The sequence below is a fragment of the Myripristis murdjan genome, chromosome 18 (genome assembly GCF_902150065.1).
Source record: "Myripristis murdjan chromosome 18, fMyrMur1.1, whole genome shotgun sequence".
Lineage (NCBI taxonomy): Eukaryota > Metazoa > Chordata > Actinopteri > Holocentriformes > Holocentridae > Myripristis > Myripristis murdjan.
The window spans coordinates 11,730,241-11,755,592 of record NC_043997.1 but is presented as its reverse complement, the minus strand read 5'-3'; the positions used below and the strand labels follow the sequence as shown (position 1 = coordinate 11,755,592).

The window sequence follows — 25,352 nt, the reverse complement described above, 5'->3', positions numbered from 1 at the left end:
AGACACACATACCTGGGGTATATTAAGTTAAGATATGCTTTATACATACAGATGACACTAAGCAGAGAAGAAAAAAGAAGAGAAGGGAATGTAACAGAACAGAAAATGGATAGAAAAGAATAGTATTTAATTTATTTGATTTTACTCAGTGTTTTTTTTTTTTTTTTTTAATTTGGTGTATTTTATTTTCTGTGTTTTATTTTATTTAAAGCACTTCTACTTTTCTAATTTCTAATTTTTTTTCTTAGTGTGCATATTTGGATTTTTTTTTTAACTACATGTGCTGGAAAGAATTAGGTCTTTGGTTTAGATAGAAGAACAGAGCAAAAAGGTAGGGAAGAGAGTGTTTCATTCTGTAACAGAATGAAACAGAACTGAAGAAGATACAATAAACAATAGAAAACAATACCTATATAAATAAAGCATGTCTGGATTTTATTCAACTAACTAGAATTGAAGAATTAAGGTTAGAGGCTTAATTCAAGCTACACTAAAAACACCCTGTCTTAGGCTTTGAGAAAATGGATTATGATGCAATCTTTGGCAGCATTTGCATTAGTGTGTTCCATAATAAGCCCTTTTCAAAGATTTGTTTATTGTTTCTTGCTTCACAGTCCTCAAGGATTTTCACTATAGCTTCATAAAAATCTGGAAAAATGTTCTTCATCTCAGAAGTGTTATTATGAATAAGGCTGCTTGAAATTGTGGATAGAAGTAGACAGACGAATGAATGCAGTGTTCCCTGTGAGCCAGTTGTGTTCAGTCCTGTGCCATGGAACAGTACGTAGGTTTTCATTCCACCCAAAACACCACATCAGCTAATTTTGCTAATTAGTCCCTCCTGTCCCCAGCTGAAACAGCTGATCAGTGAAATCAGCTCCTGTACTTGGGCTGGAATAAAAACCTGCAGACTGTACTGTGGCACCAAGCCACTGGCTTGGAGGGAACATTGTGTTTAGGCTAAGGGTAAACTGAAACCGTCCTTCAAGGTTAGAACTATCAAACTCATAAGCTGGAGTGTAAGATATCTGTTTTTTGTGTCCAATAATGTGGGAAGATAGAGATTTGAGAGTGTAGAGAACACCTTGACAGATGTGGGGTAAGACTCATGCTGAGATAATTGTCAAGTCAGCCACTGTTGACGTATCTGCATTACAGTGTGTGATGAATTGAGCTGGCACCACACCGGACGGTCCCGCAGGCAGAGAGGGAGGGTGTGAGGTACACAGCAGTAAGAGCAAGCTGAACAGTTCAGGGTGGCCATTTTGTGTCCTCACCCACTGTGATGACAATGATCCAAGTAAACACAGCACAGTCCTGGCTGGGTGACATAGGGTGAGACGCCAGCCCAGCAGCCAGGACGTTCCTAAGTCAATTGAAATGTTACATAAAAGAGGCTCTTCCAAAGATATTCCAGTAAAGGTAGATGCAGTACCAGTGGTGTCAACAGTGTAAAAATGGAATACACGTCCTTTCTCTTAATTGAACACAGTCAGCTTTTATCTGCCTTTCCACAGCAGGGAGCGCCAACAGATAACATCAAGCTGAAATGGATCAGGGCTCAAACAAATTTACTTTTTCTTTCAGTGTAATTTTCTGAAAAATACTAATTTAGTGTCAGAATATTTGGAAGATCTCCATAGAGAAGAAATCCCAAAGACATCCCAAATTTCATAGAAAGCACAAAGTAAAACAACAAATATTGAATGTTTAACAGAAAATTCCAGATTAAAACAATTTTAATTTACTTTCTATTTCTGATGCTGTTTTGTTGTTTGGTGTATTTGTTATATTGCAGCTAGCCACTGAGCTGTTTCCAGCACAGCTAGAATAGTGTTTAATAGAGAGAAAAAATATTCACTGAACTAAAACAAAACGTTAGCTAAATATTAAATCAGCAAGGATTTTTTTGTATTGCACGAACATGTGGGGGGAAATTCAGTATAGAATCTCCATTTTAGCTGCAGCTGCTCTCTATTTGCATCACGTTAGGTGAGTTTACCAATGGGGGAAAAAGCAAACAAACAAACACAATTAAACCCTAAAACAAGACAGGGACACCAGAAACACAATGCAAGTCACTGATTCCTGTTGTTAACAGTGGTAATGTGTTTCAGTCAGGAATTTTCCCCTCACATTGGGCACAGAGAGGAGGAAACACCATCCAGCTCTGCAAGGCTTGCTGCCAGTTTCCAGGAGTGGAAAATAAATTAAAACGAATCTCAGTTTTTCATAATTTGTGTTTATTTTCCACTATGCAAACCAGATTTAGGCATGTTATTTCATAGTTCAATAAAATGATCATGAAAAGTAAACCAAAGTAGGACTAAAAATCAGATGAAGACGGTTAAAACTGCCCTTTTACCCTGGTGCATTCCAACTGATATTTTTTGAGATTGTAGGTTATCTTGTAACTGTAACCTCATGTTAGTGAAGCTGTTGATTAAGTCTGTTTTGGGAGGTACAGAATATCGCTTTGCTCAGTGCTGCCCCTCAGAGGCTAGCAGCAGTGCAGTAACTCCGGCCAGCGCTGCGATTGCGTCAGCTCTTTGATGGACAGCTGAACTCTGAATGTGTTCAAATGAAGAGATGGGGGTGTGTGGGGATGGGGGGGTGGAGGAGGGGTCATGTGTGCATCCATGGGGTGTCAGCTGTATTGAGGGTCAGCAGCCCTGATTCCCCCCGGGGGGGTGTAGCTATGGCAGGCATTCAGCTGGGCTACTGTGACCTCATTTTACAAGAAGGACCTGAAAAATGCCCCAGCAGAGTGGAGCAGAGCCCGGCCAGACCAACAGGTGTGGAGAGACGGAGGGGAGAAGAGGGGGAACACTGGCTCAAGAGGGTGACTTCATGTTGCAGACCGCCACAGGCACACCCTCTGCATTAAAACAATCCCAGGGGATGAGATAATAGAGTATTACAGATGTAGTGGAGCATAAATAAAGTATGCCAGCATTGTAGTTAATTGTTTTTTTCTCCTCTAGGTCTCTCTCTCTCTCTCTCTCTAGTCAGCGTTTTGGATCAATGATTTGTATTTGTAACTCAAGGTTAATACACCAAGCAAACCCTTGATTTTCAATTCCTTGGCAAAACCAGACAGCGCTCCTTTGATGTAGTCAGGCCCCACCCGCTCATCTTTTCCACACTTTCTCAAGTTTATCATTTTATATCTCAACATACCGTTCAATCAGTTCCTTCCTCCTCCTCCTCCTCCTCCTCGTCTCCCTCCGTCTTGGACTCTTACAGTTCACTTCAGGAATCCTGCCCTCTCAGCTGTCCAGTGGTGTCCATTAGCTGCCCGATTTAGCCTCTGCAGGCTTCTCCGCGCCTTCCCCCCTCCCTCCCTCCTTCTGCTGTCCCATCTTTTTCCCCCTCCTCTACCTAATTTAGCACCCTCCTCCAGCCCTTCTTCCTCTCCCCTCCTTTCTCCTTGTCCCTCCTCCTTGTCTCCTCCCTGGCTGGCCCGGTGGCCTGTGTGCACTGGATTAGTAGTCTGTCTAAATTTGGTCATGCATGGCAAAGGAGACAGCACCTGCTTGGACCCCGGCTGGTTGGGCAGGCGGCCTCTTCTCTCTCTCTCTCTCTCTCTCTAGACCCTGTACATCAAATTACACCAGGGCCTGGGCATTCCTGTCACTCCTCTCACTTCGCTGCCTCGCTTTCTCTTTCTTACTCTCTCTCTCTCTCTCTCTCTGTCTGTCTGTCTTTCTTTCTGACTTTCCCTTTCAGATTCTTATACTCACTTCAAATTCAAGTATGCTTTGCAGGCATGACTGCCAAAACTGCAAATGAAATTTCTCTTTGGGAATAAATAAGTTTGAATTGAACTGGAAAAAAAAAGTATATTATTGCCAACCATTTTAATTCAACAATTTGAGAGAAGTACTACTGTCTTTCTGCCTTCTCCTCTTTCTCCCTCACAACTGATCAATCAATAGCGTGCTTTCTCTTTGTTTCCCAATCAAGTGCACCATATCTTTTTTCCCCATCTCTCCAATTATCCTCTTTCTCCCCCTCACCAATCAATGATGTGGACTCTCTCTCTCTAAATCAAATGCATCATCCCTGCGCCACTCTCTCTCTTCTCTTCTGTCTCGAGTGCTTTGCCACTCTGCTCACCCACGTAGATTCACAGCCAGACGCACTCGAGTGCAGACGTGCACGCACATGTACATGAGTGTGTGCCCGTATCATGCACCTAGGCATGCAAACACACATGCATTGATCTAATTGCGCATGCACACACACACACACGCTCACAGTTTGATTTTTAGACTCTGGTGTAATGGAAAATTTATGCTCTCACCTTCTGAACACAAACCCTGTTTCATTGCTAATTTATACATCTCTGTCACTCTCTCTCCTCAGTCTTCCTCTCCTCACTCCACCCACACCATCATCTGTACTTAGTTAGTTATTCAGCTCATGCACATACTGTATTCTGCCTATTCGCCCCCACATCCTCCCAACCCTGACAAACTTTTTGCTGCCAGAGCCCCCGCCGCCTCCACACACACAGATGTATCCGCTGCATTTAAGGCTAAACGCCATGAAAGCCTCTCAAAATACCATTCAGCAATTGATTGCACCGCCTGATGGAACCCATTGAATTGTCCCCAATGTGCAAGCCCCACGCCATTTAGGTAATTTTCCAGGCAGACCAAAAGCAAGCACTCAAACTGACTGAGAGCCATTTCCATCACCGTCAGCCCTGATGCTTCTACACACCGGGCATTACACACACCACCCCCATCATCATGTGTGTGTGATGAGTTTTTGCTCCAAGTGAAATAGATGTACCACACCTAGCCTTACAAAATGCTTTACTGCTCAGAATTAGGACCAATTATGGGGTAGGTAACTTACTCATCTGACAAAATAACACTTTTAAGCCTGAATCCTCTGTATTTAATAATAAAAAAAAATCAACTGACTCACTCCAAGTGTTAGCTGTTTTTCATACTGAATGCATCATATAGTCGAGGCCAGTTTCAGCCAGTGCAAAACTGTGGAGTCGACAGCAGACATCAAGCCTGAGTTCATCATATGCGGGTTACTTAAATGTCATTTTGTGTGTGTGTGAGTGTGTGCGCATGTGTGCACCCTCAGCAGCCACCGTGATAACAAGGTCACAAATCGGATTGGGGCAGTTTAGGTCTTGCTAAGCACTTCTGACCCCACTCTCAAAAGATAGGAGACAGCAATCTGGGCGTGTGTATGCATGTTGGACTGTGTGTGTTTGTGCAAGTTATGTATTTGTTTACCACAGGATTGCTCTAGTTATTTAGAGGTAAAGATTTTTTGTGTTGCTGTCAACATTTGTGAATGTTTTTGTCATAACGTCAAGATGGCAAACTTCTCTGACTTCAGTGTCGACATTGCCGGCAGTGTAACGATCTCTTTCCCTCTCTGTCTCTTTCACTCTCTCTCAGACTTTCACAGCTTGGTGTAACTCCCACTTGAGGAAGGCTGGTACACAGATCGAGAACATTGAAGAGGATTTCAGAAATGGCCTCAAACTCATGCTGCTGCTGGAGGTCATTTCAGGTGGATCTCAAATGCACACACACACGTGTGATGATGTTTGCATCCATGATGAACCTGAGTTTCAACGTGGAAAGCTCAAATATTTTATAGTCTGTGCCACTGTAGCTCCTTCTGTCACAATAGACAGATACACACAAATGTATTAATTCAGATGCACGTCATGATCACTCAGAAGGTGAAGACAAGGTGGTAATAATCGTAATAATCATCAGATCAAAGGTTTTCACAATTTTCATATTCTGGACACCTGTTTTGTCCTTAAGCCGCAGGACCACATTTTATTTTATTGATTTTTTGTTTTTTTTTACACCTCAGGGACTGTGATATCAAAAAAATAAATTGGTTTTTGTGGGTTATTAAATTTTTATGTCATTCTTGCACACACAAATGGATTCAAAGCGGTTAGATTGGAACCCTTGGGAATTCTGGGTTGACACTTAGAAACCCACTGGTCTAGAAACGTTAAAGAGAGTCCCTGATGAAAGTTTGATGGTGCCTTTGTCCCGCAGGTGAGAGGCTGCCCAAACCCGACAAAGGCAAGATGCGTTTCCACAAGATCGCCAACGTGAACAAAGCTCTGGACTTCATCTGTAGCAAGGGGGTCAAGCTGGTGTCTATCGGTGCTGAAGGTGAGCGTTGTTATTTTCTGTTCTTCCGCTGTATTTTCTTTTAATTATTAAACTCTGAGCACACGACTGCTAGAGTTTACTGTGCCACGACAGTTCATACTGTGTCAAATATTTTGGGAACAGAAAAATATATTTTACTTGTAACTGACTTTCACTCAACAGATGCAAAACCTTCTGAAAATTACTGTATTTTCCAATGAGACAAATATTGCACTTTTGGTACCAAGTAGGTATAAAAGAATTATTGTGTTTACCCAGGATTTCATGTAATTTATTCTAATTTATATTTTGGTATAGCTGTCACTTTATTGTTCTTGATCAAATGGCTGATGACGGTACTGTCTCGCCCTGTTTGTTAAATTTATGTAAAAGTGTCGCTGCTCTGCATTGTGTGTGTGTGTGTGTGTGTGTGTGTGTGTGTGTGTGTGTATCTATCTATCTATCTATCTATCTATCTGTAGATAGATATAGATAGATAGATACACTTGTAATAACCATACCACTTATCAGTGGTATGGTTATTATGCATTGCATTATACATTACTTATAATTAAGTTGTACTTATTAATATTGATTAGATAAAATTAGATAATCAGTAGATTAGATTACAGATAGATAGATAGATAGATAGGAAAATAGGTATGATAGATTAGTTTATAATATCAGTAGATGAGATTACACTACTATTAGATTGCAAAATCAGTAGATTAGATTACATTAGTATTAGATTAGATAAGAAAATTTCCAGCATTAGATTTGATTAAATCGCCGATAGATTATATTATTGGTAGATTAGATTAGATCAGATTATTTTACTGGTAGATTTGATGGACATGTATTGAATCCTGTTGGGAGGTTTGGTTGTTGCACCAGCAGATAATAGGCTGTACACAGAATGAGACAGTGAGTACTGAAGATGATTTAAAAAAAAAAAAAAAAAAAGAATAAATACAGCGATAATAATAGTCCCAGCTATTGCAGGTAGAGAAAGTTTTCAGCGTGTACAGAGGAGACACCTGGATGTTTCTTTCTTAGTGCTGATGGTCAGGCTGTTAGCCCAGTGAAGCTGCCAGAGTCTCTTGAGGTGAGACCGACAAAAGCCTTGAATGGGGAAAATGTTCAGACTGAAGGTTCACAAGGGCAGGCTGAGAAGTTTCGCTCCTGCTGCATTCACATCATAGCACTTCAAAAACGGCTGGCGATTTTTTTTTTTCTTCTCTCTGCAAGTTCAATTCACTTTTTTTTAATGGCAACAGAGATTCTTTTTGAGGTTTGAGGCCGTGTGAAATTAAATTCATTTCAGCAGGAGTGGATTCAGACTGTACAATTCAGCTTGTTTCAATAGCAGACTTGAGGCAAAAGTACATTCAGTTCATCTCAACAAACCTCTTGATGAGTATGACACCTGCCTTTAATCTGTGTGTGCATTGTTTACTGCCATGAATACTGATGTGTTTGTTTTTTTTTTACAGAAATTGTTGACGGTAATGTGAAGATGACCCTGGGTATGATCTGGACCATCATCCTGCGTTTCGCCATCCAGGACATCTCTGTTGAAGGTGTGTATGTTTAACTGTTACATGAGGCACTCTGTGTGTGTGTGTGTGTGTGTGTGTGTGTGTGTGTGTGTGTGTGTGTGTGTGTGTGTGTGTGTGTGTGTGAGAGAGAGAGAGAGAGAGAGACCTCCAATGTACAATACTTTTTGTATAGCAGCTTTTTAGTTTAAAGTAAGCATAAAAGAGTCAATTCATAACTTTATTACAGCAATTTAATCAATAATGATTTTAATTAAAGAAAGAATCTGAGGCTTTTTCTTTCTTTCTTTCTTTCTTTCTTTCTTTTTTTTTTTTTTTTTAACAATAATTCAATAAAAATGGGCTTTAAGGGGAGATTTAACAAACACCATTGCAGCTGACTGACCATGATGACAATATCAGACAAATGAGCACATCTGTGCAGACACAGCTTCATTTTCTTCAGTGACACCCATGAAATGGGACAGAAAACATTTTTCACTCGACATCTTCACTCACACTCACACACACACACACACACACACACACACACACACACACACACACACACACACACACAGTTTGTTATCTCGATGTAGTGTAAAGATGGTAAATTTCACGCTTGGGTGGACCAACAGTACAAATATCACACTGCTGAACATAAGGCATTGTAAACACATTCAGATTATATACACTTGGGTTATTAGATGTACAGCTCCACATGTGAAACACACATCAGCAAACTGTGTCCTGCTATCAGGTCAGAAAGCTTTGCATCCTTTCTGAATTGAACTGTATGATTTATTACAATACACAATTATAAATTGTGCATTCTTGCATCTAGTAAATTTCCGTGGACTTCATACCACCCCCTATCATTTTGTTCAACTTGTACATGGTGAGGCTTGCAGATAAATAATGAATTTGTGCTTAGAAAGACTTGGTTCTCACTCAGCCGATTCCTTCTCATTCCTCCAACTTTCATGCTATATTCTCCCAGATCATTGACCTTCACTCATCCTCTTAAACTCCTTTTTATTGCTCCCTCTCTTCACTATCCTCTAACATATAGCTTTTCTCTATAGATGTCCTGCTTCTACCCTCCCTCTAATCCTCCTCCCAGTAACAGGAGGAAAACTAACTTTCAACTAGAACTAAAGGGCGATACAGATAAAATACAATATTATTATATCAATACAAAACAATATCTGGTAATATCACATCAAACTGATGTTCATTGTGTTGAACTGCATTGTAATATAAAGTACAATGAAACACTCAAAATAATCTGTTTACTTAATTTGCTTCATATCCTGTTGTGAGAGATTTTAATTAGTATTTTCTTGTTAACATTAATTTAGACACCGAACTTGTGTATCATGAGAACACAATATCATTATTTCACCATATTATTATTCTATCACGAGAAAGTAAACAGCATTATTAAATTACATGTCCAGCAACAAGAAATCACACTGGCTAGTGGATCCAGTGTGTAGTAGCGATGTCATGATAACAGAAATTGAATGATGATACCTGATTCGGTAGAGGCAAAAACAGAAATCCCATTCAGCCCATATTTCTTTATTTTAAAAAAACATTTTAGAGTGTTTTAGTATTTAAACCTACATGCTAGATAAGAATCATAAAACAGAGTTACGGAGTGAGGGATCAGGTTGCATCGATTCTGTGAACACTGAAAACACTAAAAACACTAGTACTGCTGTTGTTTTCAGAATGTTTATATTGACTTGGTACCCAAGTATCGATTCTTGTGCTGCTCTGAATCTCCCAGCCTGATGGTCTATCCTTCAAACTACTCTCTGTATCCTAGGGTTAGTCTTCACCATTTAACTCCTTAATCCTCTGACCATTCTCCCTTCTTCACAGTCAAACCTCCTTCAAAATTTTCTTTTTGTGTCATTGAGATTGAGAATTCTTTTGCAAGGCAGCACAAAACAAGGATAAATCATCACACATCACACACAAGGACAAGAAACAGCTCCCATCAGTTGCACTGGAATAGCCAGTTAAAGCATAAAAAATAATAATGACATATTATCCTCATAATAAACCAATTACAGTTAGACTCAAAGACACCTTTTCACTTTCCCTTCATCCCCCCATCTCCATCTCTCTTCCGCTTCCTCCATTATTGCCTTTTTGCTCAGCCTAATAATAATCTTCCTGTCTTCTTATTTAAATAAAGGTTGAATAAAATGCTGATATTTCTCCCTAACTCCTTGCAGAGACCTCTGCTAAGGAAGGTCTGCTGCTGTGGTGCCAGAGGAAGACTGCCCCCTACAGGAACGTCAATGTGCAGAACTTCCATATCAGGTGGGTCTGCAATGCCGAACTGAGGCTCTGATAGGGAACTGCACTCCTCTTTTTTATTTTCTGCCTGCTTTATGCTATTTCTCCAATCTAATGTTCATGGTTTTCTTTTCTTGGTCCAACTGGTTGTTGTCTTTGTCTTTGAGCAATCCCTCCCTCCCGTCTTCCTTGCCCTTGCTCCTCTTCTCCCTCCTTTCTTTTCCCTCTGTCCTCTTTTTCTTCTTCCTCCTTTTATCACCCTTACATCACCGTTTCCCTACATGTTCTTCATTCCTGTGGTCCTTTTTCATCTCCTTGGGTGATTCAGTTGGAAGGACGGCCTGGCTCTGTGCGCCCTCATCCACAGACACAGACCCGACCTCATTGACTACTCCAAACTGAGAAAGGTGCTCTGCCCTTCCTGCCCTGCCTTGCTCCATTTTATATTTTCACACTGAACCAGCATGACCAAGACTCGACCTCTGTTTTTATTTCACGAGTCCATTTCTCGCTTCTTTCATGTGACGAAACTTTGATATTAAACTCTGTACTTTTAAGTATTTCTCTGCAAGATATGAAGCGTTTCACACTTAGTTATTCACACTTACTTACTCACACTTCACATTTTGCCACTTAGTGTCATGATACCAGATCCTTATCATGCCTGTGATGCTGAGGATTTAGTATCCTAAATGTCCAAATTCATGGGACATGGGCTTCTACTGGAAGTATTAGTTTAGAAATTCAGTATAGTATTTATTATGTGCACATTATTAGAATTAGTATTAGGAGCGGGAATTTTTAAGGAGGGTTTCACTCTTGTTCCTCTCGAGGGCTAATATCAATACCAATATTTTTTGACTGAAGCTATAGGTAGCTGATATGTGCTGATATTAATATTTTTTAATGTGGAAATGCAGAGTAAGTATTGTTTCACCCAGATTTGTACTCAGTGTGGAAACTGAAACAGCATTTATACAAACATGTGACACTAAGACTGTGCTTTGGAAATCTGGGTGAAGGAGGTTTCATTGCGGTTTCACACACTATCACCCCAGATTTTTAAGTAAAATAGTCTCCTTACCTCCATTTTATTAGCAGTGGGCAACACTGACTAGCAGATACCCTCTTTTTTACTGAAAGGGCCATTTCAGCAAGCCAGTATATCAGTCTAACTCTAAAAATGATAACGGCCCTTAAAAAGCTAGTTACCACTCCCTTTCTCCAGTACCTTTTCAGTTAGCTTCACTTGCTGTGACATGACATTTGGTTAGTAAAATTCTGTCTAGAGCCCTCATGTTTGACACTTCCTGTCTCTGTGTGAAGGATGACCCCATTGGTAACCTGAATACTGCCTTCGAGGTGGCTGAGAAATACCTGGACATCCCCAAGATGCTTGACGCTGAAGGTAAGGCTGATTTAATTTAAAAAACAAACACACTGAAAATACATCCAAATAAGAGTCTCTTCAGAAACTCTTTGTGGCATTAGTTCATAATATTGAACTTAAGTAGCACAGAACATTAATAATGCAGGTACAGGGACAGGAGGACCTTGTTACTTGAGATTCATCTGTGTGCATTTAAAAAAATAAATAAATTAAAGCAATTTAAAAGCATCAAGTGAAAAGCATTTATTGATGCATTGATGAAAGCATCTATCAAAGCACTGATGATTCTGACCTCAAAAACACAACTATTGAGTAAGCAAAACTCTTAAGATGACTAATAACTCTAGCCGTATCCCATAATGTTCTTTTACTTCATGCCAGCAATTATTTTGTGCAGTCAGTTTTTTTCTCATCTTGGAGTGAAAGTCGTCATGTTGCATCAAAACAAAGGTAGAGAAACTGATTCAGTATGTGAATCTGTGATACATTATGTACTGAAGAGATTGCAGTTTGATGATGAGAGGTTTTCCACCTCTGAGGCTAACTGGTCAGCTTTTCATGTGAGAAAAATGTACAATTTATCCAATTTTTACCATTTTCTCCTCCACAGATATTGTGAACACTCCCAAGCCTGATGAGAAGGCCATCATGACCTACGTGTCCTGCTTCTACCATGCCTTCGCCGGTGCTGAACAGGTCAGACACGCTGACTGACAAAAAAAAAATCCTAATCCTAATTAGTCCTAATTAATTTCTCTAGTCTTGAATAGCGCAAAAGGTAAAGAATTGCACCATTTCTGACGATGTTGAAGGTCTTTAAGAGTACTACATGGCTCTGAAAGCTCCTTTAAAAAATGGTGTGTTATTATTTTTTATTTGATTTAAGCAACTGGCACATAACAAGATTTAACAACAGTCCTGATAAGTCAATAATGATATGAAAGATGTCCGTATCATCCCTGTACTTATTCACAGATCGATTTCACTCCAGTATCTTCATAGTAAATGTATATTAATTGTTTCTCTCCCTCTCTGTCTCCCTCTCTCTCTCTCCCTCTCTCTCTCACTCACTCTTTCTCTCCTAGGCTGAGACAGCTGCCAACCGTATCTGCAAGGTGCTGGCTGTCAACCAGGAGAATGAGAAACTGATGGAGGAGTATGAGAAGCTGGCTAGTGAGGTGTGAAACCACTGCAACCAAATACTCCTACTCTCACAGTCTGTCCCACACATCCTCCACTGCAAAAAAAACACTCTTTATGCCATCAACTTATACAATGCAAACCCACTGACTTCTTCAACTTTATTGCTCCACATGCTGATTTTTCAAATTTATTTTTTACATGGTGTAACTGTCTAAAATTGCTTCATAAAGATGGTTAGTATGACAATAAGTGAGAGATCAATGTGCTGCAAAAATATTCATCCCAACAAGTCATTTAGTCTCATATTGAGTCTTAAGATCTTGTTTTTCTTCAAACAAGGTAAAAAAGGGGAAGAGATAATCCCACTTGTTTCCAGTGCAGCTTCACTTGTTTCAGTAATTTTATGGTAACAAGTATAAATATGTTTAAACAATGCACCAAGATTTTAACACTGAATATGGGATCAAACAATATGTAAAAGAGAGGTTTTTTGTAGTGTATGACACAGTTGCAGGGGTGTCAAACCAACGGCACACAACAGTGTAGAAAACAAGCTGAGATGCACGAAAATACACACACACACACAGAGCACACACAGATGCACCATATGAAGTGGTTATATAACACTAGAAAGGGCAGTGGATTCTGGTCTAAGTGAAGGCCAACAAGCCATAAATTGAAGGGAGAAAATATAGCACTGCTGTTTCTGTGTGATTTCAGAATCTAACAACACTGGTTTCTGGTCTAGGAGAGGGAATAGAGAAACATTTTGAAAGCTGACATTTTCTAGTGTGTAAATCTTAGAAACGGCCCACACTTGACCACAAATTTGGAATTTATAGTTAATAGAGAAATGAATAAGACAAATCCTTCAATTTCTATACCTGCTGAACCTTGGCCAACCTGTTTCACAAGCATTCCCTTCTGTAAAAAAACCTTTTCCATAGCAGAAGTCATATTAACAACTTTGATATGAGAATAAACATATTATGATTCTAATTAAAATGCTGAGGTTGTCTTATAAAATTAGTTACTTTTTGGCCTCTGATGAGACCAAAGAAGCAATCTGAAGACATAACTTGGGGTCCTGCTAACTTCTTCATGAGCACCTGTCACCATTGTTTACACTTCACCTTAACTAGAAAACTAATTGCATGGGTTAATTGGCAATAAAAAATAATTCTTAGTTGCAGCCCTACACACATATATCAAGTATATAAAATGCTACATAGTAGAATGAACACACCAAACCTTTTGTTCCCCTCACCTTTTGAACATCTTGATGGTCTCCTCCCTCTGCAGTCTGCTGGAGTGGATCCGCCGCACCATCCCGTGGCTGGAGAACCGCGTGGCTGAGCAGACCATGCGCTCCATGCAGCAGAAGCTGGAGGATTTCCGGTGACTACCCCGCCGTGTCCCAAGCCACCACGCGTCCAGGAGAAATGCCAGCTGAGATCACTTCAACACCCTGCAGACCAAGCTGAGGCTCAGCAACAGGCCTGCATTCATGCCCTCCGAGGGCAAGATGGTGTCGGTGAGTGAGACACTCTTTTAGTATAAAATGATAACAGAGGCAGGTGAAACAGTTGCTGTATATGAAGGTGATATACAGAAAAAAATAACTCAAGATGATAAAAAATGTCAGCAGAAAGACAAAGATCCAGATCACAGATATTTCATAACACCTAGTTGTGGTCAGTTCACTTTAAAATTGACATAAATGTAAATAGAAATTGCATTCATCTACTAATGGCAAAAAAAAAAAGTTTTCATTGTTTTTATTTTCATTGTAATTTTTTGTTGAAAATCCACTTCTTGAATTGAAAGCGAATAGGCCTCCAGCCCTGACCCCACCCACTACACTTTTCTTCTCTCACACGCACACCACAGACACAACAGCATATACACCATTTCAGAGACTATAGTTTCTTTAGATAACAGCAGTAGTGGTGGTGTTTTTCTGACTGACATTAGTTTCAAAAAGTTTAGATGATCAAAAAAGCACTGGAAAGTTAATTAAATTTACATTCCTGTGGCCAAATTTACATTCCTGTGGCAGCTGCCACCATCTCAGCTGTTCTGACACACTAAATTCCACCAATCTGATTCCCCAAAGAGATGAAAACAAACGCTAAAGTTGTCTGAAAATTATTTTTTTTTTTACCTAGATCTGGTTCATTCAAGCATCTGCACCCATAAATCACCTCCAAATAATCAATTCTCCCAAATAGCTGCCGGTTAAACATTGATACAGTTTAAAATCTGAGTCACTGCTGCACCACTGTGAGAATCAAACCTCTCCCTCCTCCAGGATATTGCCAATGCTTGGAAGGGTCTGGAGCAGGTGGAGAAGGGCTATGAGGAGTGGCTGCTGACTGAGATCCGCCGTCTGGAGAGACTGGATCACCTGGCTGAGAAGTTCAAGCAGAAGTGCTCCCTGCATGAGGCCTGGACCGGAGGTGAGGACGGAGAGACAGGCGTGACATCTTTATCTGTCGTTTAGTCTGATATTCACTGTTGAAATCTTTTCTTAGATCTTTTTCTTAAACAAGTGGAAAAAATCTCATGGTGGTATAAGATAATCCCACTTGTTTCCAATGCAGTTCACTTGGAATATAAATATGTTGAAATAAGGCAGATCAGACCATCTGAATTTAAGACAAGTGGGATTATCTCATCCCACTGGCAGATATTTTTCAGTTGTTTAAAAAGAAAAAACAGATTTTTAGAGTCATTATGAGATTAAATGCTTGTTAAGATGGAGATTTGTTGCAGGCATGCAGCTGATCCTGATCTCTGACCCCCTTGTGGAGAGAAATCAAAATGGAGAATTCATTACAGCAATCAGTGGAGCATCACATTTTTATAATATTGTTTTTAAAGAATTTGATGGTCCACCCTGTCCTGTGTGGAGTCTGCATGTTCTCCCAGATATTGGCATGGCTCTCCTCAGGGTGCACTAATTTCAGATGGATTCGAGACTAAATTGCCATAGGTGTGAATGAGAGCGTAAATGATTGTCTATTTGTGATGACCCTCTATACCCCACTCAAAAGGGGGTAGAAAGAGGTAAAAGAAAATGAAAAAAAGAGCTGTTTGACAGAGGAAAAATTATGAAAGAAAGATTAAATAATGTATATGCAAGCGTTTCTAGTGTCTCAGTGGATTGTGGCATAAGCCAGGTTTTTACATTTCACACACTCATTTTTTCCTCCATCATTATTATGTCGCTCCACATTATGCCATCTAATGAAGCAGAAATGCCATAAAAATGATCAAAATTAATAACTGAAAAAATTATAGAGTGCTAAAATTATATAGAGCGATTCATGGAGTTGTTGCACAGATTATAATGCTACGGTGAGACAGAAAAAATGGTTAAGTGCTGTGGGAAGGAGACATGCTAATTTCCTGCGGGATGAATAAAGTATCTATCTATCTATCTATCTCTATCAAAAGATCAGAGGGGGACAGAACGAAATGAAGACATAAATTTGGAAGCTGATTCTTGGCTTTACACTGTGAAAAGAAATCATTAAACAGTTCTTACTTATATCGCCAGCGAACCTGTCTCTGTGTTTCAGGTAAGGAGGACCTGCTGTCCCAGAAGGATTACGAGTCAGCCTCCCTGATGGAGATCAGAGCCCTGATGAGGAAGCACGAGGCCTTCGAGAGCGACCTGGCTGCTCACCAGGACAGAGTGGAGGCAGATTGCTGCCATCGCCCAGGAGCTGAAGTGAGAAAATGGGAGTGGAGAGAAGGAAAGATTTGGGAACTTTAAGAGAAAGAGGAAGAAAACTGATGGTGAAATTAAGGAAGCGAGAGGAAAATGATTTTTAAGTGCTGACAAGCAGTGGAGGGAAGCTCAGTTCACTAACCTCCCTGTTTAGAGGGTTCCTACAATTTTAAACTGATTTCATGGTTTACCAACCTTGTTTTTTTTTTTTTTAATTTAGCATTACATTGCTGCTAGGGGAGGGAGTGGATACACTGCAAAAATATTGACCTTTAAAAAGTAATTTAGTCTTGTATTCTGTGTTGTTTTCTTCAAATATGAAAAAAAAAACCAACTGCCAGTGGGTTGAGATAATCCCACAATTCAGTTTCACTCGTCTGAGGGGTTTAAATATGTTGAAACAAGGCGAAATAAGGCAGATCAGTCCACTGGGATAAAAAAAAAAAAATAACGCAAGAAATTTCTGGAAACAAGTTGATTTGCATTGGAAACAACTGGGATTATCTCGTCCCCACCAGTCAGGTTCTTCAGGTTTGAAGAAAAACAACATTTTAACGCAATATGAGATTAAATGGCTTGTCAATAAGTATATTTTTTAATGCAAGGAGGGGGATTTCACTAATGCAAGAATAAAGGAGAGATGAGGGAGGAGGAAAGGGAGCTCAAACGATGGAAAAATGGGAGGAACAGAGGATGGAGAGGGGATGTAATGTAAAAATGATGTTGAGATGAAGGGAGGAAGGGACCTGGAGGCTGATATGGAGACTGTAGGAGGGCCAGAAGAGGAGAAAGTGAGTGACTGAAGTGTTGTGGGAATCATAGTGGTACTGATAGGAGCGATGTGGCGAGAGCAGACGTGGATGTGATTAAAGTGAAGAACAAAAGACGCAACAGATGAGTGAAAAGCATATTAATGAGCGGTATTGGAAAAAGATGAAAGAACAGCTCATGAAAGAGACCAAACCTCTGATCTCAGCTAACCATATTCCTTACATATTCCTCCCAGGGGCTTTTCTTTTTTTTTTTTTTTACAACATGAGCCAGCCTCTGATGGTTTTTGAGATGATTTCTTTGATACCATATACAATTTAATATTAAGTGTCCTCATTCCAAAATTGAGCGTGTCCTATCTGTAATTATCAATCAATTTTTTTTTCAAGAACTGAAATGATTCCATCCTCATAAGCTGAATTATTTTGTAGGCCAAGGTCTTTAGACGCCTAACTTCAAGAGCAGGGTTGGGTAGCAACAGAATATGAATGTTTAATACCAAAAAAAGTGTTATACCACCTAAAAAGAATGTATTCTGATTGCTGGCGGGTGAAAAATTAGAGGATTACTTCAGGGAATACTTTTAAAGGGAAAATTAAAATTACACAATTACATTTTCCATATCTGTCCCTGTGCTCTCACACCTCACATATGTCACCTAACAGTACATTCCTCAGTTTGATTACATTTTAACATTCAAGCAACCTTAATCTTGCATACCTTTTTTTAACATGCACAAAATCATGACTGAAATTGTTTTGTGCTTGTTAAGATGAAATAAAAGGACTGCGTGCAGAATACTAAATCATGTGTTTGACTTTTCCTCCTCCTCCTGCAGTGAGCTGGACTACCACGATGCTGCCACAGTCAACGCCCGCTGCCAGGGCATCTGTGACCAGTGGGACAACCTGGGCACCCTGACCCAGAAGAGGAGGGATGCTCTGGAGGTACACCATGCAACACACACCTGTTAGCTTGTAGTAACTAACAAAACAAACATATCAAAGTGAAGTTGCTGAATTGTTTTATGCTGCTGCTTTTTCATCGTATTAACTTTGGAGTTGTAAAAGACCAGCTGAGAAGAAATTATTTAATGTCAAAATTGAGTTGTTTTTATTCAAGTGGATAAAGACCGATGATTAAAAAGTTTAGATGTTAGAAAAAATTCTGGGTCAGCACAAACTATGAGCAACTATAACAAACTAAAATGTGTAAATGTCTTATGCTTTTAACTGACTCATATGCAATGAACTTGCTTTTAATGTATCATTATAGTGTTTCATTGTTTTCATTCTTCTTTCTTTGGGAAGCACTTTGTAACTTTTGTTTGAAAATCAGCACATATAAATAAAGTTTATTATTACTACTTTTGTATAATTAATCAAGCAAAACCATATTTCCTCCTCTGTTTGCAACCATTTTTTCCTCTCTCACTCTGTTTCTAGCGTGTGGAGAAGCTGTGGGAGACCATCGACCAGCTGTACCTGGAGTTTGCCAAGAGGGCGGCGCCCTTCAACAACTGGATGGACGGAGCCATGGAGGACCTGCAGGACATGTTCATCGTCCACAGCATTGAGGAGATCCAGGTACAAACTAGCACAACCCTGCAAGAGGTCATTGATCTTTTCTTCATAATCAAACAGTAATTACAAATAGGTGGCAGAAGATACAGATATTACAGGAACGTCCATATGACGCAACAGAGAGCAAGGCATCATCAGCTGTGGATGAAATACTCACATTTCACTTCTTTAGTGCGGCACACACACAAAACACTAGCAGATTTTGTCATGTTGTCTAGTCATGTTGTCATTTGTCCCCCAGTTGTGTGTCACTCTTTTATTATTATTACATTGGATTTAGTATTTCCTTTTCCTTTTTTTTTACTTCACATTCCACATAAATGAATTCTGTTGCTGAAGTGTTCTGCTCAGCCCAGTATTTAAAATTCAGTCGTGTGTGTGTTCTTCTGTGACTGACAGCTTACCTGACGTAATCTGAATTTTGTCCTGATACAGGAGAAGCCTGTCCTTCTGTTAAAAAAGCTAACATTTATATTCAAATGGACACAGGACTGTTTCACTTCAACTCAATTCAAGAAAACTGTCATTTGGCCGTATCGCAAGTGGACAGCGAATAAAAAATCTTTTCCGGGGGTTCACAGCACATTTCAACTAAGAGATAAGACAGAGCAGCGCCAGTAACACATTCAGAATGATAATTAGTTTTTATTAGCCAGTGAGTGTGCACATAATAACAATTAAAACTAGCTTGTAAAAGAATATTGGGGAATAGGCCTCTTTTGATAATGTATATAAAAAGGTACTATCTAAAAAAATATAAAAAGTATAAAAACACTGATACACTGATTTCCATTGTATAAATATGGATCAATATAATAGTGCCTCGGCTTGAAACACAGCACAGCAGGACAGGACTAGTTCATACATTCTGTATTGAAGTAATTAGAATTAGAAATTCAAATATTGCAATTTAACAGCTGTTGTGTAAGTCAGTGGTTTTCCAAAGTGGGGTTTAGGGACCCCGGTGAGTCCTGTAGGGGCTTACAGGAGGTCTTGATAGTTTAATTTTGCTAAATTTAATTAACTGTAAATTGTAACTGTACAAAAAGATGAGTATTTTAACATCTTGTTTTAATCTCACCACTTTTAAACGTGTTTATCAGTGTTCAAGTGTGAAATCTGAACAATTTAATACTTAACAGGAACAAATATCTTTTCATATCAATGTCTCTACAGTACAATCACTTCAAAGGAGGAGGCATGAGTGAAAACTAATTTCTTCCATGTCTTACCATCCATTTTTTGTCCCTACTTTCTCTGCCTCCTCCTGCTCATGTACAGAGTCTGATCACTGCTCACGACCAGTTCAAGGCCACTCTGCCTGAGGCTGACAAGGAGCGCATGGCCACCATGGGCATCCACAACGAGATCCTGAAGATTGCCCAGACCTACGGAATCAAGCTGTCCGGAGTGAACCCTTACACCAACCTTACCACCCCCAGTACATCAGCAACAAGTGGGACACTGTGAGTCAAAATCAAACACTGAAAACCGCAGTTTGGGTTTGGTAGCCTTGGGATTTTGTAGATTACACCCCTCAGTTTAGCTGTGAGGGAACTCCAACTCACCAAAAAATCCAAAAGTGCAATGTATAGCAGGATTGTAGCGCAAATTATGAGTGAGTGGATTTTTTTTTTTTTTTTTTTTTTTAACAGGAAATGTCAACCTATCCTGGAGCCAGTGCATCGCATTCGGTCATTTGGCTCATAATAAGTACATAGATAGCGACGGTCAGATATAGTGCTATATATTTAGGCTAGATGTCACTTTATACCTCTGGCTACAAGCTCCCAGGGGAAATCAGAATAACTCTGCATTGGAAACTCTGTCAGTGCAGTGTCAATTTGACACACATCTGACCGTCTGTGCCGTTTCTTCCAGAGTAAAAATAAGCTGACTTAGCTTTCTGTGGATGGGAACCATTTAAAAAAAAAAAAAAAAAAAAAAAAAGTGGGATGAGCTGACAATAAGTAGTCCACTGCAAACTTCTTCTAAAGTGACTGTAATGTATCCACAAAGTTTCCAGTGACACTCTCAATAGTGTGCAAAACCACTGTAGCTCTACTTTAACGTCAGGGTCACACAGCCTGTACAGAGGCAACTGTAGCAACTTTTCCTGCACAAAACAACTTTAATCATCAGCTCATATGAGTGGACATTATATATAATGTACTTGAGAGAACAAACTTAGGATGCAAATAAGGATGATTGTTGGTGCTTTCATAAGATTTTTACATACAAGATTTTTATAAGCAATCATTAGTAATTTGGATTAGATGACCAAGCAGGCATCCCTAACCATAATGCAGCCTGAAAAAAACACAATATATCACAGTATACGACATCCAAAATCCCGATGATGTCAGATGCAGTTGTCATAGATATGGCCCGTGGCCAAATCCCGGCCCACAAGCATATCTCATCTGGCCCAGATGATTATTTTTAAAAATTGAATATTTTCACCTAATTATTACAAACTATGTGTTATAAGCAAAATTAGGGTTTGGTGATGAAGTGATGATTTATGATAATTATGATAATAAATTCGAGCTAGCACTACAAATTATCCATCAGCATGTAATCAAAAAAGCGAAAGGTGGACACAGAATGTAGACTTTTTCTAGAAACATGGAAAGAGCAGTGATTTCTTCTGGAAGGTAAACAGCAAACCTGTATGCTGCATATTTGTTGGATTTCTCTTGTCTGCTTTATGTAATATGAAATTGTACATTATGTATTATTTTCATGAGCCAACATGCAGTTTCTCGTTGATTGATTGACTATAAAGTAATCTAAAATAGCCAGGTGTTTAGTCATAGTGACGTTAGCAAAATAATTGTCAGGCCATTATCAGATCCCATTTGAATGAATGGGACCCACTATCTAATGAGTCTGACAACCCCTTGTCTAATATCACGATATGAATGAACCATAGCCTAATCCCATGTTCATCGTAACCGATTCTTCCAGGTGAAGCACCTTGTGCCCCTCAGAGACCAAATTGCTGCAGGAGGATGGGTGGCCAGGCAGCAGGCCAACGAGAGGCTGAGAACGCCAGTTGCTGCCCAGGCCAACATCATTGGACCCTGGATTCAAACCAAGATGGAGGTACGGTGCAGCTGTGACACACCAGGCCATCAGCGATAGACATGGAAATATGTTTGAGTTAGGTGCTGTGAGGATACCTTGACCTGCGTGTGCTCAGACCTGGCTAACAGAATCATTACCAGAATCTGTTGACTGACAAATACAAAAATGTGCAGGAATACACTGGCAACTAGAGTTTCTCTGTAAGATGATGATGAAACTTTAGTGATCCCTGAGGGCGATATCAGGTCCCTGGAGGGAAAAAAAAAAGGAAGCTCATAATATGACTAAAAGAGGCAATATAAGCTGCAGAAACAATAAAAGCAGTAATGTAAGCCATAAACAGCTGAGCATTATGCAGATATATCCTGCTGACAGTGTCTTTTATAACACTTGCAGGCTGATAGAGGTGTGAAGTATGGCAATAATTACAGACTTACATTTGAGTATTTACTGATAATACCTACAGATGTAAAGATGTCCTTGATTGTTTAAAAATGGATGAACAAACAAAAGATGAGCAGTGAGTATGAGTACATTTAAATAGATGAGTGTATTTAAAACATTGTACAAGGACCAGTAGGACCACATATACAGCACAACTAGACTGAAAGGTATGTGGCAGACAATCAATATTTTCTTTTCTCGTCTCCTCTTCCTCCTCACGCCTGCAGGAGATCGGCCATGTGTCCGTGGACATCGCCGGCTCCCTGGAGGAGCAGATGAACAGCCTGAAGCAGTACGAGCAGAACATCATCAACTACAAATCCAACATCGACAAGCTGGAGGGAGACCACCAGCTCAGCCAGGAGTCCCTCATCTTCGACAACAAGCACACCAACTACACCATGGAGGTACAGAGGACTTAATACTGTACAGTGCACTCATGGTAGGATGGACACTAGTGATGAAGTGATTAGTTTCCCTACAATTTAATTCACTAGAAATTGCTAAAACACAGTTTTTTGAAAATGTTTTAATATCACCACTTTGAATCTATTTGTCATTGTCTGGTGTGATATTTAAATAATTTATTTAACACAAACCAAATATATTTTGATATCAGGGTCCTTGCAGTAAAATCACTTCAAATGGAGGACTGTAGCTTAAATTAAAGTCATCTAGGGGGTGAAAAAGATTGCAAAACCCCGGGGTTAATTAGTCAATGGACAGAAAATCAATAATTTTGATCGCTGATTAATTGTCATTATCAAGTAAAAATCCCCAATGTTTGCTGCAGCTTCTCTTAAGTTTATGAAGATGCAAAGATTTGCTTCACTTTTCTCTACTCATGTCATTATAAAATTAATACTTCAGGTTTCCTGGCTGCTGATCAGACTAGGCTTGGGCCAATTGATGATTGAATCGGCAATCAGAGATGGGCAAGAATTCCATCGCGATTGCCAGTTTAGCTGCCGATGCTGTTACGATGACCCCCGCCACGCTCCTGGATGCGCTTTGCCCCTTTGCCGTCCCCGTGGCGTCGGGTCTCACACGCACACTCACACTGTCGGAGTGCGCAGCACTTGGTGCAGCCAACCTGCTGCCACCACTGCAGCCACACTCAAAAATTCACACTCAAACATGCCAGTTGACTGTGTGTGCCTCATGTCCCCCTCTCTCACTCTCTCCTTCATCTCTTATGCCCCTGTTAAAAATGAGAGTAGAACTTTCTGTTCTTTTTTCATTAACCCTCCACCTTCCCTCTGCCTGTGCAGCACGTCCGTGGGGCTGGGAGCAGCTGCTCACCACCATTGCCAGAACCATCAACGAGGTGGAGAACCAGATTCTGACCCGCGATGCCAAGGGCATCAGCCAGGAGCAGCTCAACGAGTTCAGGGCCTCCTTCAACCACTTCGACAGGGTGAGGCATTCATAAAAACTGAATCTCTGAACATAATAGGCCTGAATCTTTGTTTGCATATTTGATTGTGAGAGGTCCATATTCATCAATGTTGTAAATGCAGTAGAGTCAGACAAAGTTGGCTAACTTTCAACTGCAGCCTTTGGCCAGACACTATAAATACTGCGAAACTTAAAAGCAAAGGTTAAGAAGACGTGCACGACAGAGGCATACATAGAAAACAGAACATCAACCACAGGGAAAGATCTGACCTTTTCATCACGTGTAAAAAGATGCAGTCGGATATTCTTGGAGTCAGACATGCATGCGTCTCAGATCTGATATGCATCCAATATTTGCCCATGTCATTCCATTTGTGCTAGCATTTTAACCTTAAAATATAGTCAGAGTTCAGTAACTCAGTGGAACATGAGGATGGGGCATGGTCAAACAGCCTTTACTCTCTCTAGCAAAGTTAGCGTAGATAAACCTCTCAATATTTTTTTGAGGAGACTTCAAGATCATTAGGACTCATTAAGGATTATCTTGTTTCATTCTTCTATTGTTTTGTGTTTGATAGTCTGCTCTGAAAAGTGGCATCATTTCTGTGATGAGTGTGAGCGCACTAGGGATTTCATTATATCAGGTCATAACTTTGATCATTTGTTTCCATTTCTTCCCTCTGCAGAAGAGAAACGGGCCTGATGGACCCCAGACGACTTCCGCGCCTGCCTCATCTCCATGGGTTACGATCTGGTCAGTACAAACAAGAAGGGACCAAATCATCCTAATGTTGAGATGAACATTGCACAACTTATTTGTTTCAAGGAGTAAAAATCCTTCAATAACATTTCTTCCCTTTGATCTACATCTTCTGCTGAATGTAACCATTAACGAACATTCATGGAACAAATGAAAGCAACAAGATCAGGCTTCAGCCTATTTCATGGATGAGAGCATGTGGTCCTAATATTTTACACTTCATAAAGTTATACAGAGGATCAAGAACAATTGATTGAGGTCCAGTATTTTAGAATTTAACTTAATCACATACCTGTTTTGTGAATTACTGTTAACATCAGTGTAATATGTAAGTGCAAGGTTAATAACCTCATTATGTCTTCCCTGTTGTACGACTGGTTAACCTAATATGTACCTGCTCTGTGCTGCTGTCCACAGGGTGAGGTGGAGTTTGCCCGCATCATGACCTGGTGGATCCCACAACACAGGCGTCGTGACCTTCCAGGCCTTCATCGACTTCATGACCCGCGAAACTGCCGAGACCGACACTGCAGAGCAGGTCATGGCCTCCTTCAAGATCTGGCCTCCGACAAGGTAAGAGGACAATTATATTAAATTTATTGGGTTAAATAACAGATTAAACAATGTGATTTGTTTGCATAATGAGAATTCCTAGATCCTTCTGTAAAAGTAATGATGCACACATCCAAAAAAGAGTAAGGTGGCTTGGGCATTTTAATAACTTATTCTCTGTTAAATATAATCCCGGAGTAACCTAACATCTGATAGCACAGATGTTAGGTGACACTTGTCATCAATTATGGCTAAATCGGACCAGTCAAATTTAGAGAAGCGTCATTGTTTTTACAGTAGAGTTTTTGGGAGTAAAGGCCACAAATAAAGTTATTCAATAAATACTTAATACCTAAAAACATTTTTTTTTTTAATACCTAAAAAAAAATGTTGGAAGGAATCACCAAATTTGGTAATTGCAGTTATAGTAAAGAGATGCACGGCTGACATATGTGAACACAATCTGCACCACCATCTGCTTG

General features: G+C 39.8%; 1 protein-coding gene across 1 annotated transcript in view; it reads left to right on the top strand.

Moving 5' to 3' along the window:
- Positions 1-25,352, top strand: part of actn3b (actinin alpha 3b) — a 42,539-nt gene that overhangs the window by 15,081 nt on the left and 2,106 nt on the right. Inside the window, 26 exon segments of the mRNA XM_030075918.1 lie at positions 5,433-5,547; positions 6,057-6,176; positions 7,649-7,735; positions 9,940-10,027; positions 10,332-10,410; positions 11,330-11,411; positions 12,004-12,089; positions 12,479-12,571; positions 13,840-13,951; positions 13,954-13,990; positions 13,992-14,070; positions 14,848-14,995; positions 16,121-16,242; positions 16,244-16,272; positions 17,882-17,990; positions 18,489-18,629; positions 19,908-20,060; positions 20,063-20,092; positions 21,597-21,734; positions 22,388-22,567; positions 23,432-23,438; positions 23,441-23,577; positions 24,250-24,312; positions 24,736-24,776; positions 24,778-24,872; positions 24,875-24,891. Coding sequence (XP_029931778.1) covers positions 5,433-5,547; positions 6,057-6,176; positions 7,649-7,735; positions 9,940-10,027; positions 10,332-10,410; positions 11,330-11,411; positions 12,004-12,089; positions 12,479-12,571; positions 13,840-13,951; positions 13,954-13,990; positions 13,992-14,070; positions 14,848-14,995; positions 16,121-16,242; positions 16,244-16,272; positions 17,882-17,990; positions 18,489-18,629; positions 19,908-20,060; positions 20,063-20,092; positions 21,597-21,734; positions 22,388-22,567; positions 23,432-23,438; positions 23,441-23,577; positions 24,250-24,312; positions 24,736-24,776; positions 24,778-24,872; positions 24,875-24,891 — 2,388 coding nt within the window.